The sequence below is a fragment of the Danio aesculapii genome, chromosome 25 (assembly GCF_903798145.1).
Source record: "Danio aesculapii chromosome 25, fDanAes4.1, whole genome shotgun sequence".
NCBI lineage: Eukaryota > Metazoa > Chordata > Actinopteri > Cypriniformes > Danionidae > Danio > Danio aesculapii.
The window spans coordinates 36,914,615-36,934,614 of NC_079459.1; the positions used below are offsets into that span (position 1 = coordinate 36,914,615).

At 37.0% G+C, this 20,000-nt stretch overlaps 1 protein-coding gene across 2 annotated transcripts in view; it reads right to left on the reverse strand.

The window, feature by feature from the left end:
- Positions 1-8,896, reverse strand: part of irak4 (interleukin-1 receptor-associated kinase 4) — a 22,634-nt gene extending 13,738 nt beyond the window's left edge. Inside the window, exons 1-5 of one of the 2 annotated variants that reach the window (XM_056451248.1) lie at positions 8,501-8,896; positions 6,286-6,458; positions 3,321-3,551; positions 1,410-1,570; positions 1,165-1,229 (exon numbers count right to left, since the gene is read on the reverse strand). In XM_056451248.1, coding sequence (XP_056307223.1) covers positions 1,165-1,229; positions 1,410-1,570; positions 3,321-3,551; positions 6,286-6,458; positions 8,501-8,658 — 788 coding nt within the window. In that variant the 5' untranslated portion in view covers positions 8,659-8,896. The remainder of the gene's footprint in view (positions 1-1,164; positions 1,230-1,409; positions 1,571-3,320; positions 3,552-6,285; positions 6,459-8,500) is intronic. The other variant, XM_056451247.1, reaches the window with a different exon arrangement.
- Between the last annotated feature and the right edge of the window lie 11,104 nt (positions 8,897-20,000).

The following is a 20,000-nucleotide window of genomic DNA, read 5'->3' on the forward strand; positions in this document are numbered from 1 at the left end:
GCGTGTTGTTCAGATTGACGTCCCTTTGGTGATGTTGGGAACTGTTTTTGCCCCATTGACTTCCATAATAATCACATTTATTGATTGCAAAGCCTCATGCAGCATATAATCATGTGTTCTTGATTGACAGTATATATTACACATTGTCCCTCTTCTCAACAGGGAAAACCAGCAACAATCAAGAATGCATGATTAAATGCTGTGGCTCAGTGGTTAGCACTGTGGCCTCACAGCAAGAAGGTCACTGGTTCGAGTCCCAGTTGGGTCAGTTGGTGTTTCTGTGTGGAGTTTGCATGTTCTCCCCATGTTGGTGTGGGTTTCCTTCGGGTGCTCCGGTTTCGCCCACCATCCAAACACATGCGCTATAGGGGAATTGATGAACTAAATTGGCCGTAGTTTATGAGGGTGTGTCTAAATGAGTGTGTATGGGTGTTTCCCAGTACTGGATTGCGGCTAGAAGGGCATCCACTGCGTAAAACATATGCTGGACTAGTTGGTGGTTCATTCCGCTGTGGCGACCCCTGATGAATAAGGGACTAAGCTGAAGTAAAATGAATGCTATCATGGCTTTGTAATCAAAAAATATGATTATAATGGAGGTCAATGGGGTCAAAACAGTAATCAAGGCTTAATCTCTGAATAAAGGCTTAATTCTCTTTATTCATCAGGGGTCGCCACAGTGAAATGAACCGCCAACTTATCCAGCATATGTTTTTACGCAGCGGATGCCCTTCCAGCTGCAACCCATCACCGGGAAACATCCAAACACACTCATTCACACACACAACGGACAATTTAGCTTACCCAATTCACCTGTACCACAAGTGTTTGGACTGTGGGGGAAACCGGAGCACCCGGAGGAAACCCACGCCAACATGGGGAGAACATGCAAACTCCACACAAAATGCCAACTGACCCAGCCGAGACTCAAACCAGTGACCTTCTTGCTGTGAGACGAGAGCGCTTCCCAATATGCCAGCGCATTGCCCATATATAATAAATAATACATAATAAATCTATGAATACAATGAACTCATATTAAACATAATATCTACTGAAATATGGTTTATATCTGGTTTGATTTATGCAAATACACATGCATATGCTTTTCTTAATGTAATTACACAAAAATGAATGCAATATTATAATTAGCACCTTTTTTACCTTCTGAGTGTCTGAATCTCCTGGTAAAACTGCTTTTTGAGGTCTTCATATGAACTGCCGTCCAACTACAACATCAGACGTCTAAAATCAATGACCATAATGTGACAGACGCTTTAAAAATAAATGTAAATATTAAAAACTTTAAAGGATTTAAGATGCTGATGAGCGCTAACCGCATCATAACAGTCTTGTGGAGAAGGTCCAGTGACAGTGACTATTACACAGTTAAAAGATTAAAGCCTCACAGGATTGAGTTTCTTGACCGCCACATGTTTATCCCCCATGCGTCCTCTGAACACCACCCCGAACCCGCCGGAGCCCAGCCGACAGCCTCCGTCCGCTAGCGGCCGCTCGTCCCAGTGCTGCGTCATCATCGTCAGCTCATGGAGACTGAAGGTGTGGAAGTCTGATGGAGACCGAGGCGCAACAATTCAACAATATTTGCAGCACACAATTAAATAAAACACCATAATAAACGCACAAACATCATCCATATCACTGTTTTGCTGATGTTTTAGCAGAAGTGTGTGACACTTTTTAAAGGGGACCTTTTATGCAAAAATGACTTATGCAGGGTTTATTTTATGCAGTGTGTGAATATCTCCAGCAGCCTCTAATAGTAATCATGACTTAATTGTGTTTGTTCTAATCAGACTTGATTGACAGATTTGATTGACATTCTATAAGAATAATGCTTTCTTTTTGTAAATACTAAAATGTTTGTTTGTTTGTTTGTTTGTTTGTTTAGACTTTTTTTAATCCCAAAGGGAAATTCACATCACAGCAGAGCTCTCCATAATATAAATCAAGTAAAATATGATTACACATATAAATATTAACAAAATTATAGTCATGCTGCACACCTTATTTTCAAACAGCGTGTAGATGCTAGTCCATATCTCTACAGTATTAATGCTATTACAATTCTTGTACAAGGGGGGAAAAGCCCCGCCCACTAGTGCCCATCTCTCCATCTCATTAGCATAAACACAGCCCTGAGTGAGAAGCAGCCGTCTGTCCATTAGCCATTAGAGTGTTTGAGCTGCTGAAGATGATGTCAGCATAGACTAAGAGGATTCTAGATGTGGAGTTTTAGATGAACAGCGACAGGAGCGACATAGACTGACAGAAGCATGAAGCACACACTCACACTGAAGCACACATGCACACCTGACCAGCACTGACAACACACACACTGCTGTTTTGCATCTGTCACTATGCTGATGCGCAGGTGTCTGTAGCTTCGCCCTCTTCTTAAAAAGAGCACAATCTCATTCAAATTTAAAGCGACAGTCACCAAAACGGCACAATTAGGATAAAAGCCTGGAGGGGTGAGTTTCAGAAACCTAGAGAACATTATCTGTGAGGTATTTAGAGCTGTAACTTCACTCTAGAGACATCAGAGATGCATTTTATAACTTTTAAAAAGGGTCATAATAGGTCCCGTGTAAAGACACTAAAATGCTGCCACAAATAGATTTTATGAAATAATTAATTTATCAATTTAGCGGCGCAAATATTGTTTAAAATGCAGTAAAAATTTTTATTCTGAAATAAAACTTCCATATGTGTTGCGTAATTCTGAGCCTTTTGGTGTAGCCTTATGTAAAGCGGGCAGGATATGATGCAATCATCATTAATGTTATTTTGGGCATTAATCATTGGAGGCCGAAATGTTATTTTGATTAATTGAACAGCATAACAATGGGGCTCTCCTGAAAAAATAAACAGTGATGGTCAAACATCAAATAAAAGTTTGCTTTGACATCATATATGTGTGCATTATAAATATTTAATATGTTGATGTGATATACACGCACACACACACGCACACACACACACACACAAATTTAAAAAAAAAACCTACACAAAACTATTTTGTTACATAGATATTTAAATGTACATATAATTTGTAACATATAAATACATCATTTATCTAAATAAACATTTTCTTAAATATATGCATGCATGTGTGTATATATATATAAATAATAAACATATACACACACACACACACACACACACACACACACACACACACATTGTCAAAACACACTTTTACTTTGGATGCAATTAATCTTTGCCCAGAAAAAAAATAAATAATAATAATAATAATAAATAAATAAATAAATAAATAAATAAATAAGCATACAGACCTTGGCTGGAGCCCCAGGTGTTCTCCTGTGCTCCAGAGCTGCTGTCCGCCTCCTCCTGGACGGGTTTATTACTGTCATCCTCCACAGCTTTAGAGATTTTTTGGGGTTTATTACTGTCTTCTTCTACAGTTTTGGTGATTTTTGGGGGGTTATTACTGTTATCCTCCACAGGTTTGGTGATTTCGCATCCCTGCAGACAAACTGGAGACGAAGGAGCCACTTCATCACAGCCTGCATTTAACACACAGCATCACATAAAGACCAAACCTCTGAGCAAAGACCACAAGATCCAGATTAAAGTTATGGAGAGATTGCGTGTGTTCGATTGCAGGGTCTAAACTATAGTCTTCTGAGGGCTGTTTCATAAAAGTTGTTCAGAAAAGTCGAAAATCTGACTTCAATGAGCCGAAGTAAACGTCGATGCTTAAACTGGTTCCATACCAGCAAGTTGAAGATCATTTGATCTAACTAATCTGAGTTGAGTTCAAATAATCTAGATAAATGCTCGTGCACGTTACTGTCGTCAAACCCTGAAGGTCGAGCGTAGATGCATCAATTATGTTGTGTACAACCATGGCAGCTACAAGAACTGAAAGAGCTCTGAAATGAGACACAGCTATGTTCACAGTGAGTCAGCCACGTTTGTTTTTAGAGCTCAAACATATAACAATTTTAACATAATAATCAAAATCTACAGTACTTACAACAAAGCAAGAGAGAAGGCTGACGGGAAATTGCAGATTTTAAATATAGGCCATTATTTAGCCCTATTAACGTTAAATTTGTCACAATACATTGAAACTGTGCTTGCGCACGTGCGTGTGAGAGAAAGAGAGAATGAGGGCTTAATGCCAATTGTTGCTTGCAAGAAAAAGTTAATGCATTGCAGGCGAACTGTAACATTCTAATAGTGCTTAACGTCAGCACATTAAGATTAAAATAATGGCTACAAAGAGCCGTGCACACACAAGCAGTGGGATTTTTAATTTGCTCCTGAAACCGCTGCCAATGGCTGCTTTCCCTTTGACACTTGTGTTTCCCGCGACCCATGGGAGAATATCTTCATATTAAAGTGAGGCTACAGCTCGTCCCGGATCCATCTCCCGATTATTCCACTCAGGGTTTACAGATTTAAAGGCATTCTTCAAGAAATGTGGTCTACTTCTTTATATCAGTCAGTGCTTTCTAAATATTATTTTCCTTCTTAATATTTTGTCATTCATATATTCATATATATATAAATATATATATTGGTGAGTACACCCATCACAGATCTCTCTTTTAAATGTATATTTTCTTGAGAATGCTTTATAATGATATCTTTGTGCTTATACATTAGATTATTCAGTACCAAAGCAAAAGTTGGAACTAATCTAACAAAAAATAATCTGAAGATCACAGTCTAAAAATCCCTACACCCTACACACTACAATTTTATTTATAAATTTTTTGTTAGTTTAGTTTATTTGTTTACAGGGTCAATGCACATTAATAAACATTACTGTAAAATGTGCCAGATTTAGCCAGGAATGGCTGTTTTTCATCTGTAGACCCCTTACAGAACGTTAAAAAGCACACCTAAATTAGAAGCACAGAATAATAACATAAAATACATTTCGTTTTATAAAATACAATTAAAGAGTAAAAAACAACAGACTGACGGCAGCAGAAGAGGACAAAAAGGGTCAAGAATACAGTACTAATGCTGACATGTCACCAACCAATTTTTAACATGAGACTGAAAAGAACCAAAAGTGAGAGATCTTCTAATTGTGAGTGGGATGGAGTTTCATTCTCTAGCAGCTTTCACTGAAAATACTGTCTGACTAAATGTACTTTTTCTGAGAGGAATAATACAATCCCCTCGTTCACCACCTCTAGTAGGTCGGTGAGCAGTCGTTCTAATATTCACAAACTGATTTAGTGGTGACGTCGGGTTATGTAAAGTCTTAAACATTAAACAGATATGTACATATTTAATAAAAATGTCCCAACTAAGCAGGTTGTATTTCTTTAATATTGAAATTCACATATTGGCGGAAAATATTAAATACAATTTTAATAAACAGGAAAAAACAACGACAGAAACATAAAAAATATAGTTAAATAGTTTGTATTTATTTTGTTTTGAATAACTTATTCGAATTTAAAGGTATTATCGTTCTATTCTTAAAGGTGTTTGGTGTGTGTATATATATATATAACTATAAAGTTAAATCATTATTAAGAGGTTAAGGGAATTAAAATGGCATCAAATTATGGCGGATGAATATTAATATTACCTCGATTAAGCTTGAATTTAAGACTTACCCTGAGACTTAAGCTGCCCCAGACTACTCTATTTTCCCAGCATAAGTCGCCAGAGTAACTGAGTCTGAACTATTGTAAATTTGATTTATGAAACCGAATCCGCCATTAATAAACCCGACTTACCAAAATAATGGACTCCCTCTGCTCAGTCTGATTAGAATTAGCATTTAAAACAAAGCTAAAAACAAACCTATTATCCAAAGCGTTTAACTGTCCATACAGCATACAGAATCACTACTAATCGGAGTTTCTCTACCCTCTTGGTCTTCTGGTCTCGTGTGTTGTTTTTCTGTGTGTGTGTGTGTGTGTGTGTGTGTGTGTTGATGTCTGTCTGTGTGAGTGTGAGGTGTGTTTGTGTGTGTATAGATGTCTGTCTGTCTCTCTATCTTGTATAAGTGTGTTTAGTAAGTGTAGCTGATGTGCATCTGTGTGTATTTGGACTCACCGCAGGGTCTGCTGATGTCCGTCCTATGTGTGTGTGTGTGTGTGTGTGTAACAGTTTTAATCAGTGTTTTTCTACCCTCTTGGTCTTTTTGTTATGCACTGTGATCATTTATATATTTCCATTGTGCTTTATAAATAGGGTTTGATTAGATGTTGTGATTTAATGTTGTACATGCAGACTCTCTCAGTGCAGAAGTGTTATTATTATTACCTGTGTGAGTGTGGCAGACGCTGTGATTGGGCAGCAGGACTGTGACGGCGGCGAACAGCTGATGGCGGATCAGAATCTGCACCAGATCTCCAACAGTGCAGTCTGAGGTTCCCCAGTCGAACAGCATCTCCATGGTGGGACTCTTTCCCTGCAGGACGCATGCTTCAAACCGCCTGTAAACAGACACATGAGGCTGTAAACATACAAACACACACACACACACACACACACACACACGAGGACTGCGCAAACAGAGCAGCTGTACAAACTGCAGTTGTAAACAGCAAAAATAAAGCTGGGAAAACTGTTTAAAGGTGCAGTATGTAAGTTTGACACCCAGTGGTTGATCTTGGTATAGCACTCCTGGATCAAAACAAACGCAAGCGCAGGTTGCCAGATTGAGGACAGGAGTGACAGGAGCGAGTGATTTAAACCATGTTCTACATAAAAGCAGCGGCGCCGGATAGAAAGAATATTCTCCATATTAAAAGCAGTTTTTGTCCAACACCTGGAATTGAAATATTAGAAACGGCTTTTATTTCTCACAGCTGAACAACAGAAAACTGAGGATGATCAGCTCAGGTACAGCTCATGTGCTTTATTCAGTGTTAAATGCTAATAATGTGAGTGTGAACGCCATTTTACATCACATTTATGACCATATACTGAAAGCAGCAGCAGATAGTTCAGCTCAGATCTGGAGAATAAAATAACCCATCTGAAACTGAACTTCAGAACTAAACACACATCAGTGATTCAGCATCTACATTTAATCATGTTAATGAGGGTTCATATGGATTAAATAGATTATAAACCATTTCATGAGTGACTGCAGATTCTGAGCTTCTGAATAACTGTGTTTACATTTCTCGTCTGGTGCAAACAGCCAAAATGCTCATCACTGTGTATCTACTCATGTAGCGTGTTGTTAGGACACGAGGTTACAGTGTAATCTGCTCACCTAATGTTTACGCTCTTAATATTATTTGTTTTATTATTATTTGCTGATTAATAACCTCATGTAGAACTGAATAATTTCAGAGTCTGCTACTGTCCACAGGAGGTTGCATTATGGTCACGGATGCATGCTTTCAGAGCCTTCCTGACTGAATGAATGAAATGAAATGAAATGAAATACTCTGTTTTCCATCAAGGTAACCCGGGGAGCTGGAATATAATTGGCTAAACTGGCATTGGGCGGGTTAAAGAGACCAAAACAAAGACAGACGTTCCGGCATAGAAAACACATGTTCACTGCAGAATATCTGACTTCAGCATTGTGTTTCAGATAAACCAGAATGTTCACTGAGCATGTTTCTGAATATCTGCACACATATGATGCTGTTTTATGCTTAGAAGAGTCAAAATCATTAGGCAAAATGTACTGAATGAATGAGTGAATGAATGAAGGAACGAATGAATAAATGAATGAATAAATGAAAGAATAAATGGATAAATTAATGAAAGAATTAATGAAAGAATAAATGAATGAAAGAATGAATGAATAAATAAATGAAAAAAATGAAAGAAATGAATGAATGAAAAAAATGAATGAATGAATAAATGAATGAGTACAGTTCTACATGATGTAGCTTGATAGAAAATACATAATTAAATTAAGTTATATTGTTGAATGATTTATAGTTGTTTTTAATAAATGTCACTAATGAAGAGCACAGGTGTGTGTGTGTGTGTGTGTTTGTTGATGTCTGTGTGTGTATGTGTGCTGTCTGTGAGGGAATGAGTGAGTGTTGTGTGTGTGAGTTGCGTGTGTGTATTGAAGTCTAGCTGTCTCTATCTTGTGTACGAGTGTGTGTGTTGGGTGCGTGTCTCTCTCTCATGATGAGTGTGTGTGCGTGATGTTGTGCGTGTGTGTTTTTAGTCTGTGCGTATGTTGATGTCTGTGTGTGTTCAGTCTGTGTACCTGTTGATGTCAGTCTGTGTGGATGTCAGTATGCGTGTGTGTTGATGTCAGTCTATGGATGTCAATCTGTGTGTGTGGATGTCCTTCTGCCTATATGATGACGTTTGTCTGTCTCCCTGGGTGTGTGAGAGATGAGTCTATGTGTGTTGTCTGTGTGAATGTGAGGTGTGTGTATAGAGGTCTCTCATTCTCTCTCTCTCTTTCATGAGTTTGATGTGTGTGTGTGTGTGTGTGTGTGTGTGTGTGTGTGTGTGTGTGTGCGTGTGTGTGTGTGTGTGTGTGTGTGTGTACCTGATGTGCATCTGTGTGTATCTGGGCTCTCCGCAGGGTTTGCTGATGTCTGCCATGACGCTCCTCCAGGTGTCCTGCGGGTCCAGCAGGTCTGCTAAAGCTCTCAGCGCGGAGAACCGGAGCTTCCGAACCGGTGTGTCCGGCGTGACGTCACTCATACCGGCCCGTTACCGACGAACTGTCCGTCATAAAAACACTCGGAGCTCCAGAAGACTCGTGTTTTCTGAGATTGAGAAACTTCCTTCATCTGTTGTCATTTCCCCTTCTCACAACATCCGCCTCAGACTGAAACTACACGATGGTGTGACGTCATAAACAGTGTAAACAGAGACGTCATCGCTCACAATACACAAGTTTTATACACGACAAAAAATGATTATTATTATCTTAAACATGATGAGGTGAAGCGGTTATTTCCGAAGAGGACGCTTGCTGACCGTTTGCCTCAAACTCGACCGTTACCGGTCAGAGTTAAGATTGACAAGCAGCGTGACCAATCACAGCTCGCTATTTCTGTGGCGCTTAAAGAAGGCGGGAAAAATGAAATCAATAAAACCTTAAACTTGTTTAAAAGTTACTAATATGGGGACACATGTGAAGATATTGTGTTCAGATTTAATAATATTAAAAAAGTAGCGCGTGTGGATTATTAAAGCCGTTTAACTCTTCAAATTATCTGATAAATCAAGTAAACATTAAATGATTTGCAGGTGTGTTTATGTTTGTGTGTGTGTGGCGTTCATTCGTCATCGATCAAAATGAATATGGATAAATCTTTAAAGCCCAAGTTTAACTCATCTAACTGGTAAGATTCACGTTTATATCTCAGGCCGCCGTGCCCAAATTATCCTTTTAAAATGTAATTTATAACAGTACATTATAAACAAATCTATTATTGTTCATCAAACTGACAGGCTGTTGTATGGTATCTATAGAAAATATGGCACTGACACAGCAGTGGTGGTATCGTATGTACAATTATTTAATAACACTTAATTTCTTTTTAAAAGATCATTATATTATGTCTGCAGGTTTATACTGAGGCAGTTTATAATGTAATGTATATATGTGACCACTGGGCGTCAATAGAGATAAAGAGTAGAATTGAGTCGGCATAAGAAACCTGGTGTTCAGAAAAAGGCAGTCAGTATGGAGGATTGTGTGGTCTTTACCCAACAAAATTTTAATCACAAATAAGGTTAAAGAGGCTTCAAATTGGTGCATCGAGTAAATCCTGTGAATGTTTATTTAATAAAAAAGGCTTCCCGAGAAGAATCCCCTTTGTGGGATAATAGATGAATCTCTGGATCCTCTTTTTTTGGGAATGTGCCTATGTTAAGATTTTTTGGAAGGAATTTAGTGTCTCTCTTTTAGATAATTTTTTCTTTGTCATATAAGGATGTTTTATTTGTTTTTGTTTTTTATCATGTTGATAAAGTAAAAGATAAATATTTTCTAATTAATCTTGTTTTATTTTTATTTATAATTAAAAATGTTTTATACACAAATGCAAATTTTTGTCTGTAAAGCCCCTGTTACTTATTTTGTGTAAAGATTTGAAATGTTATTTGAATACAATCTCTACCTCCAGCATTGTTAAAGCTTTAAAGTCAACACTAATGTGAATCTTACAATATTGCCTCTTTTCTATAATACCCAGCGGACTGCTTTTTTTGTGACATTTATACATCTCTGTGACCTTGCTTTAAGATAGATTTAAAGTGAACTTTGTAATTCATATTACCCCTGGCTTAATCTTTTTTTTTTTTTCTCTCTCTCTTTTTGTTTGGTTTTGTCTATTTTTGTTGTTATAGGATTTAAACCCTTTCTGTATATCTCTGTATTCTGGTTGAATGTTCCTATAAAAAACAAAAATAAAAATAAAAAATAGGCAATCAGTGAAGTTTGACAGACTGAAACAGATCATTTTCTTTCCCTTTGGCTTTTTATTTTATTAAATAAAAGATTTTAATCCTTATTTTCTTTTTAAATCCTTGAACAATCTATTCTGGTGCATTTTAAACCTGGAGCAGACATGTAAGAATCCCCAGTAGATCAAGATTACCATTAATTTTTACTAAATGTGCAATATCTTTCTTTTCTTTCTTTCTTTCTTTCTTTCTTTCTTAACGAGCCTTTTTCGATGCAGTTGTTCATTTGTGTGTTTAAATATGTAAGGAGAAGAGTTTCTGTGTGTCAGTTGTTTAATTTTATTTTGGGTCAATCACAAATTGCAATTTATGTGAGTAGAGAAAACAAGATTAAAGAATATTTTGTAGTATTGTAAACATTAGGAAGCATGTTTGAGCTGTTTGTGAGTGATTATTTGTTATATGCATGTATGTACAGTGTGTATGAAAACCTATTGAGGGTTTTGAGAATTGTAATAGATCTGTAGCTGATTGTAATTAATGTTTATATTGTTATTTCTCATTTTCTCTCTCTTTAATTTTCACTTTTTCTTCATACATGTGTATTGTTTATTAATAAACAACCCAATTTCCTTTGGTAAAAATAAAGATTTCTCATATTATTATTCACTAATAAGAGTGTTATTTAATAAATAATATATAATATATAGATGTAAAACCTTCACTTTTAGCACTGAAGATGCTCTTGAAAGTCTCTGTTTTCATGATGAAGCCATCTAAATGAATGAAACAGTCTTTAAAAAGGCAGCAACGTCGTGTTTTTCTCCTCCTAAAGGTTATACTTTGATTACTCTCAGACAATCTTCAGCCTGCGTGCCAGAAATCCTCCGCTTTCATTGAGAAAACAGGATGTGAACCCCGATCCTGACCTGCTTTAAGTGTCACATATAATCACGATAACGTTTGCTCCCATTTACCCCGGACACCTGGGCCCTGGAGCATTATGGGAATGGTTTATATACACATCTGTCTGTGTGTGTAATGTAGATTAATGTACACTCCAGCAGAAGGGCTTTGGGCCGGTTTATATGTTTAAACAAATAATTACACGAGCGCATCTGTGCTGGAGAGTTTCTGGATTAATCATGTTCGCTGTGTGTGAAGTGCTCCAGGTGCGTCTGTGATGTCATTTCCTGTCTGACGGGGTGAAGCCGAACACCTGGGATGGGTTTAGTTGATGCTTTTGGGGGTTGAAATCACTGATGGGATTTTTTAAATGCAACATAATGTTTTTTTAATGTTACTTTAGCGTTTCAGGCAGTGTCAATACAACAGAGTGCTGTAGTTCCTTTACTAGCCTATAGAGGGCAGCAGTTCACCTTAGCTGGAAACACTGAAGTTAGTTTAATGAAGTCCTTCTTTAATGAACTTGGTGTTTTTAGTGAAGTAAATGCTTTTTATGATGTGTTTTTAGTCAAGTTGGTTATTTTGGGTGGTTGCCAGGGCGTTGCTATGCATTTGCTTTTTTTAAACAAGTTTTTATAAAGTTACAGTTTCAAGAGTTCTCTTGGTGGTTGCTATGGTGTTGCTATGTGGTTACTAAGGTGTTTTATTTAAATTCATTTATTTATAATCTGTATGTTGTTGTTTTCTAATGTGGTTTTAACCATATTGCTGTGCAGTGTGGAGTGTTTATTATCATGTTGGTTATTTTGGGTGGTTGCCAGGGCGTTGCTATGCATTTTGCTTAAATGTGTGTGCGTGTGTGTGTGTGTGTGTGTGTGTGTGTGTGTGTGTGTTTGTGTTTAAACAAGTTTTTACAATGTTCCAGTTTCAAGAGTTCTGGTTGTTATGGTGTTGCTACATGGTTACCAAGGTGTTTTATTCAAATGTTTTTTAAATGTGGTTTTAATTCAATTCAATTCAATTCCCCTTTATTTGTATAGCGCTTATACAATGTAGATTGTGTCAAAGCAGCTTCACATAAAAGGTCACAGTAAATAGGAACAGTTTTTAATATTTTATTTTACACTTTTGGTGGTTTTGGGTGTTTTATTGCTTTTACAATGTCACAGTTTAAAGAGTTCTCTTGGTGGTTGCTATGGTGTTGCTATGTGGTTACCAATGTGTTTTATTTATTATTTTATACAAATATTTTATAAAAAAATAATAAAAAGTTATAAATAATAATTAAAAGGTTATTTATTTATAATCTGTATGATTTTTCTAATGTAGTTTTAACCGTATTGCTGTGCAGTGTGTTTATTATCAAGTTGGTTATTTTGGTTGGTTGTCAGGGCGTAGCTGTTGGTGGTTGCTATGGTGTTGCAATGTGGTTACCAAGGTGTTTTATTTGAGTTCATTTATTTATAATCTGTAGGATTTTTTTTATTTGTTTTTAATCGTATTGCTGTGCAGTGTGGTGTGTTTTTAATAAAACCGCTTTTGCTGTTGTTTTTTTTTTTATTTTTTTAATGTTACAGTTTATAGACTTCTCATGGTGGTTGCTATGGTGTTGCTATGTGGTTACCAAGGGGTTTATTATAGTTTATTTGTAATCTGTATGTTTTTTTAAATGTCGTTTTAACCATTTTGCTGTGCAATTTGATGTGTTTTTAATAAAATTTGTTATTTTGGGTGGTTTCCAGGGCGTTGCTATGCATTTGCTTTTTTAAACAAGTTTTTACAATGTTACCATTTACCAACATACAATGTTGTTAGATACAATCTGTCTGTCTGTCTCTCTATCTATCTATCCATCTATCTATCTATCTATCTATCTATCTATCTATCTATCTATCTATCTATCTATCTATCTATCTATCTATCTATCTATCTATCTATCTATCTATCTATCTGTATGTTTTTTTAAATGTGGTTGTAACTGTATTGTGTTTATCAAGTTGGTTATTTTGGTTGGTTGTCAGGGCTTAGCTGTTGGTGGTTGCTATGGTGTTGCGATGTGGTTACCGAGGTGTTTTATTTGAGTTGATTTCTTTATAATCTGTAGGATTTTTTAAATTTGTTTTCAATCGTATTGCTGTGCAGTGTGTTGTGTTTTTAATAAAACCGCTTTTGCTCTGTTGTTTTTTGAGTTTTTTTAATGTTACAGTTTCTAGACTTCTCATGGTGGTTACCAAGGTGTTTTATTATAGTTTATTTATAATCTGTATATTTTTTTAAATGTAGTTTTAACCATATTGCTGTGCAATTTGATGTGTTTTTAATAAAATTTGTAATTTTGGGTGGTTTCCAGGGCGTTGCTATGCATTTGCTTTTTTAAATGTTTCAATGTTACCATTTACCAACATACAATGTTATTACCAAGAGGTCTCTTGGTGGTTGCTATGTGGTTACCAAGGTGTTTTAAATCAATAAATCAATCAAGTAATTAATTAATTAATTAAATTATCTATATGGTTTTTTAAATGTGGTTTTAACCGTATTGCTGTGCAGTGTGTTTTTAATAAAATTGGTTATTTTGGGTGGTTGTCAGGGTGTTGCTATGCATTGGGGGTGATTGCTAAAGTTAAATAACATATTTTTTTAAATGTAGTTTTAACCGTATTGCTGTGCAGTGTGTGCCGTCTGAGTGGTTTGGGTGGGCTATGTGGTTTCTCCGCTGTTTTGTATTATCATGTCAGTTTTTACTTTATTTTTGGAGTTTCCAGGCTAATTATGACCAAGCTAGCGTATCAACATGCTTTTAAAGGCTTTGTCAGCATTTGTAGTAACATGTGATCTTAATACCGCCCTGTTAGCGAACACCAGCTCTATACGTTTCCTGTTGCTCTGAACTTTGACCCTGACATTTCAGAGTCCCGCAGGGGGTTCATTCGATAAGAACAATGTAAAAGAGAGAAGGTCAGTGTGGAGGAAACCGTATTACCAGCTTAATGAATATATACCTAGAAAGACTGATCTGAAGTCAGGACTAAAGGGCAGCTCTTTTTTTTTTCTCTCCATCAGAGAAGCTGATCAGGGCTTAACTGTGGGAATCAGTGAGAAACACTGAACCACTGACCTCTGATCAGACTCTCATCAGGCCCTCACTGGCCAGTCACTAGCTGTGATTCCATTACAAAGATGTGAATTAGATTTACAGCTATGAGACATCATAGTATTTTACCTGCTATACATTAATTTAATATGTATTTCACTTATAGATTTACACAAGGTTTATTAAGTAATCCTGAAATGCTTGTCATTGTGTGCATCTTCTCCTTTACATTTCTAAGGAAGCTTAAGTATTAGTTTACTGTTTAGTTCCTCCATCTTCCCACATATCCTGTACACAGCAGATCTCACAACTCGATCTACAATTAGAGGGATACAAAGTTAGCGTTAGTTCTACTATAAAAGATCTGGGTGTCATATTAGACAGCAATTTAACTTTTAAAAATCATATTTCCCATGTCACAAAAACTGCTTTCTTTCATCTGAGAAATATAGCTAAGTTACGAAGTATGCTATCCATCTCAGATGCAGAAAAGCTAGTCCATGCTTTTATGACTTCTAGGCTGGACTACTGTAATGCTCTGTTTGCTGGCTGCCCAGCATCCTCTATTAACAAACTTCAATTAGTACAAAATGCAGCTGCCAGAGTTCTTACCAGGTCTAGAAAATTTGATCACATCACCCCAATTTTATCCTCCTTACACTGGCTGCCTGTTAAGTTTCGTATTGAATTTAAAATATTGCTTCTTACATATAAAGCTCTAAATAATCTAGCTCCTGCTTATCTAACCAATCTTCTGTCTCGCTACAATCCAACTCGCTCTTTAAGATCTCAAAACTCAGGACTTCTGGTAGTACCTAGAATAGCAAAGTCGAGTAAAGGAGGTCGAGCCTTCTCATTTATAGCTCCTAAACTCTGGAATAGCCTTCCTGATAACGTCCGAGGCTCAGACACACTCTCCCAATTCAAAACTAGATTAAAGACCTATCTGTTCAGTAAAGCATACACTTAGTGCACCACTTACGGGGCTTCCACACAGGTTATGCATCTTGCTGATATACACTGTGAACATCAGCTACGCTAATTATTTTCTTTATTCTCCATTTCCACCTGGGGATACTCTTCCCGAGGCCCTCAGACTATGCAGAGTCACTGATTCGATCCAAGACCAACGACGAGATGATCCCAAGGTTTCCATATCCTGGACCTGGCCGAATCCTGAACAACTACTGCGATGGTCATGGAAGAGTGGAGAACATGAGACTGTTTCCTATGACGCTCCAGAGACAGACGAGTCTTCGCTGAGGCCAGCTTCCAGCCTCCGCCACTGAGACTGCAGCTCTGCACAAGACGTTTGGCCAGCGGAGAAATTAAAATGGTCGTGCCCAACTGAGCCTGGTTTCTCTCAAGGTTTTTTTTCTTCACTTCCGCCTTTAGTGAAGTTTTTCCCTCTCCGCTGTCGCCACTGGCTTGCATGGTTCAGGATCTGTAGAGCCGCGCATCGTTGGATTTGCTCTTCAGTGTTTGGACTCTCAATAGTGATTATTAAACCACACTGAACTGAGCTAAACTGAACTGAACTTAAACACTACAAACTTAACTACACTGTTCCTATTTACTGTGACCTTTTATGTGAAGCTGCTTTGACACAATCTACATTGTATAAGCGCTATACAAATAAAGGTGAATTGAATTGAATTGAATAGGAGAGGTGCGTTTCTGCTATTCATTTTCAACTCGTCTTCTCTCTTAAAGTTATTTTTCATGTCTAAATAATATTTATAACTTTTATTTTTCACATATATTTAATTATTTTTCCACCTTAATTTAGGTTTGGATTTATTTTTGTCTCATGGATGCATGTGAGTGTTGAATGCTTTGCACTTCTCCTGTGCTTTGTGTTATCAGAGCCAAAACTAAAACAAGACTGATATCCGTCTGGTTATTAAGAAGCAATCAACACAATACAGACACCAGTTACATGCGCAAAACTGGAATATAGCATAAAACATTTGCAGTCACAATGAACAAAATCGTCACTAAGGAATGAAGATGGAGTGGGAGCTGAAGGTGCGACAGGATTAGGTACGCAGTGACCAAGTGATTATTTCACATTTATTTGACAGGGACAATCCACATTAATTATACAAAAAAAAGTACACTGTAAAAATATCCCTAAATGAGCCGTTTTCCTTATTTTCTTTATGCATAATTTGCATTATGGGATCTAGATCTTTCCTCCTGCAACTTTTAACCTTTTATTGTGATGTGTAATAGTGTGCAGTGCTATATAGTCTGTGTTGGTGTTGTATATTACACTACAGGAACCCTGTAATAAACTGCAGCACATTTTCTGTTATTTTACACACTTATTCCTCTAGATATTATTTCTTATACATTATATTATTATTTCAAACTACTAAAATGTCAATAAAAGTCACTTTGTTAAACTGTAGAGTTGAATTTTCAACATCAGAAGCGAACAGAGCAGAGATCAACATCCCATAATGCAATTTACCACCACAAATAAACACACAAAATATGGAATCTGTTCATTAAAGTCTGCATGAACCGGAAGCTGCGACTTTTTTTGTTTTTTTTCTGTATTGTGATGCAGTTCCTAGAGAAACGGAATATTAAATGAGAAAACAGTGGGTGTGGCTTGTTTTTGCTGCTGCAAGCTAATTGGATGTAGTAAAGTAGGCGTGTCATTCTGAAAGTTGGGGATAAGTGTTGGGGGACAGTGTTTACAACCTAACAGACTCCTCCTCCTCACTATTTTTGCTTGCTGTCAAAACTGACAGATGAAGGGGCGTGGTTAAATGTTAGCCACGCCCATTTGCTAAAATGTATGTAATCTGAGAGTTTAACTGAAAACAAGCAGGAAGAGCATTTTCAGATTTCAATTTTAGATCACGAGGGCAAACTATTGTTGTTTTTTCTTAATGACATGCACAGATGAATTGTTCACCACAAAATCGATGTGAGCTAACAAAATCAACATGGTTAGTTTTAATTTTTGGGGGATTTTAACAGATTTTTTTGTGTCCCTATCAAATAAAGTTTATCCTACTCAATTATGCGCATATGTTTTTTTAAAGTAAATTTTCCAAATGTATACGCATCTTGGCATTTACATCTTATATTCTAAAATGCACAGAAATGATTGTACTAAAACACAGCTATTGTTTAATTGAACTGAATGATGTGTTATCTGCACATATCATTAATGCATTTCTACACATTTTGTTCGGGGAGGTAAAACTGACGTTGTATGTATTTCACTTACGCTGTGATGCTCAACCCCTATTCATCTTTAATCCAGTATCAAATACAGGTGCAGTACTGCTAATTAACAGGCGTCAGTGTAAAGCTGTGGTCATGCTAGAGTTTGAGCTTGTGAAATTCTGTAGTACGGCGCTGTGAAAAGGGGCGGGATTAAACAAGATGATTACACATTTAAAAGAGCGAGTGATTGCTCCATGTTTTACATTTCTATAGAGAGAGGTCATATTTTGATCCTCGATTGGTCTCACACAGTCAAGTCAGAGTTCACCAAGCTTGAACTTTGCACCGCAGCGAACTGCTAAACTTGTCGCACGAGCTTACGTTTCCGATCTGACACATTTGCGTTCATATGAATAGAAGTCTATGAGGAGAAAAGTCCAGTCCAGCTTGAGTCATTCAGCGTTTAGCCCACAGCACTAATTAGCCGCTGGTAATTAGGGAGAGATTTGTCTGACATGCTTGAGAAGTGTGTTATCTGCTTTTCTGCATCAGTGCCTTCATTTACCAGCAAACACAAGAAACAAGGAGCTTTAGGAGTGCCAATGAGGAAGATTTACTGCTCCGACCGTTCCAGCGCTGTGAGAAAAGTACATGCAAAGTTACTACATTTCATAACAATGCGGTAAATAATTTAACTTTGTTGATTCACTTCCTATTCAAACAGGAATCATTTATTTAAACAACGGTGAAATGATTGAGTATTTACACAATTTTAATATTAAAATCCAAAGTATTTCTTTACACAGTTTAGATTAAATGTTTATTTATTAGTTCATTATTTTTTTAAACATATTAAAATATATAATAGTTTCCTTTGCAGCGCACTGAAATGTTTAATCCAGCGGTGTCAAACTCATTTTAGCTCAGGGGCATTCAGATATGGAAGCATTTGAGAATCATAATTCATTTTGAAATGTAATATGCAATATGTTAAATGGCAATGGATTTCTGTATTTCAGTTAGCATTTTCCAAGACATCTGTGCAGAATGAAAAGTAAATTACATTATTTGGATTTCTCATCTCAAACACGGTGTTCATTTGTAAATTTTACCCACATTTTAATGCTTTATAAGTTGCTAAATTAACTTGAAAATGCAAAACACAACCTGAATTTGATTGATACGAGCAGAAACTGTAGCGAAATGATCATTTAAATGTTATTTGTCCGAAATGCGTTTAGGAAACGCAGGGTTATATTTTCAGCAGACACAGTGGGATGTGTGTAGCGTAACTCATTTTAAAATGTAATACACAAAATGATAATGCAATATGTTAAATGGCAATGTGTTTCTGTATTTCTGTTAGCACTTTCCAAGACACATTTACATTTAGTCATTTAGCAGACGCTTTTATCCAGAGCGACTTACAAATGAGGACAAGGAAGCAATTTACACAATTATAAGAGCAGCAGTGAACAAGTGCTATAGACAAGTTTCAGGTGTGTAAAGTCTAAGAAGCAAAGCATTAGTAATGTGTTTTTTTGTGTGAGAGAGAGAGAGAGAGAGAGAGAGAGAGAGAGAGAGAGAGAGTACAGTTAGTGGTATAGCCAGAGAGGCAGTTGCAGATTAGGAAGGAAAGTGGAGACTAAACAGTTGCGTTTTTAGTCGTTTCTTGAAGACAGCAAGTGACTCTGCTGTTCTGATGTAGTTAGGGAGTTCATTCCACCAACTGGGCAGATTGAATGTGAGAGTTCGGGAAAGTGATTTCTTCCCTCTTTGGGATGGAACAACGAGGCGACGTTCATTCACAGAACACAAGTTTCTGGAGGGCACATATATCTGCAGAAGTGAGAGCAGATACGAAGGAGCACAGCCAGAGGTCGCTTTGTAAGCAAACATCAGAGCTTTGAATTTGATGCGGGCAACACTGGCAGCCAGTGCAAACGGGTGAGTAGCGGAGTGACGTGCTCTTTTGGGTTCATCAAAGACCACTCGTGCTGCTGCGTTCTGAAGCAGCTGAAGAGGTTTGATAGAGTTAGCTGGAAGCCCGGCTAAAAATGAGCAATGGTTGCTGGAAAATAAAAAATGAAAAAAAAAATGCCTTTGAAAATGCATTCTGGCCTGGCCACGCCCACATACAGCGGCCATTACTGCACGTCGGTATTAGATTTTGTCTGTATTTGGGTTATATGGCAACATAAACATGGTGAAGTCTGTTTCTCAGCTGCTTCGTGAAGCTGCACAAGCCCTCAAGCGTCAACTGGGAAATACTTTAGAAAACCAATCACCTCCTAGCTTAGTTAAGTTGGTTTTAGGTTTGATATTGGCCGGACATTTGCGCACGCAGTTTTAGGGATCATCTACAAATGACATCAACAGAACCAAAACGCACAGTAACGCAAAGCAGAAAGAAGTATTTCTAGAAGATTCCAGTAAATGGTTA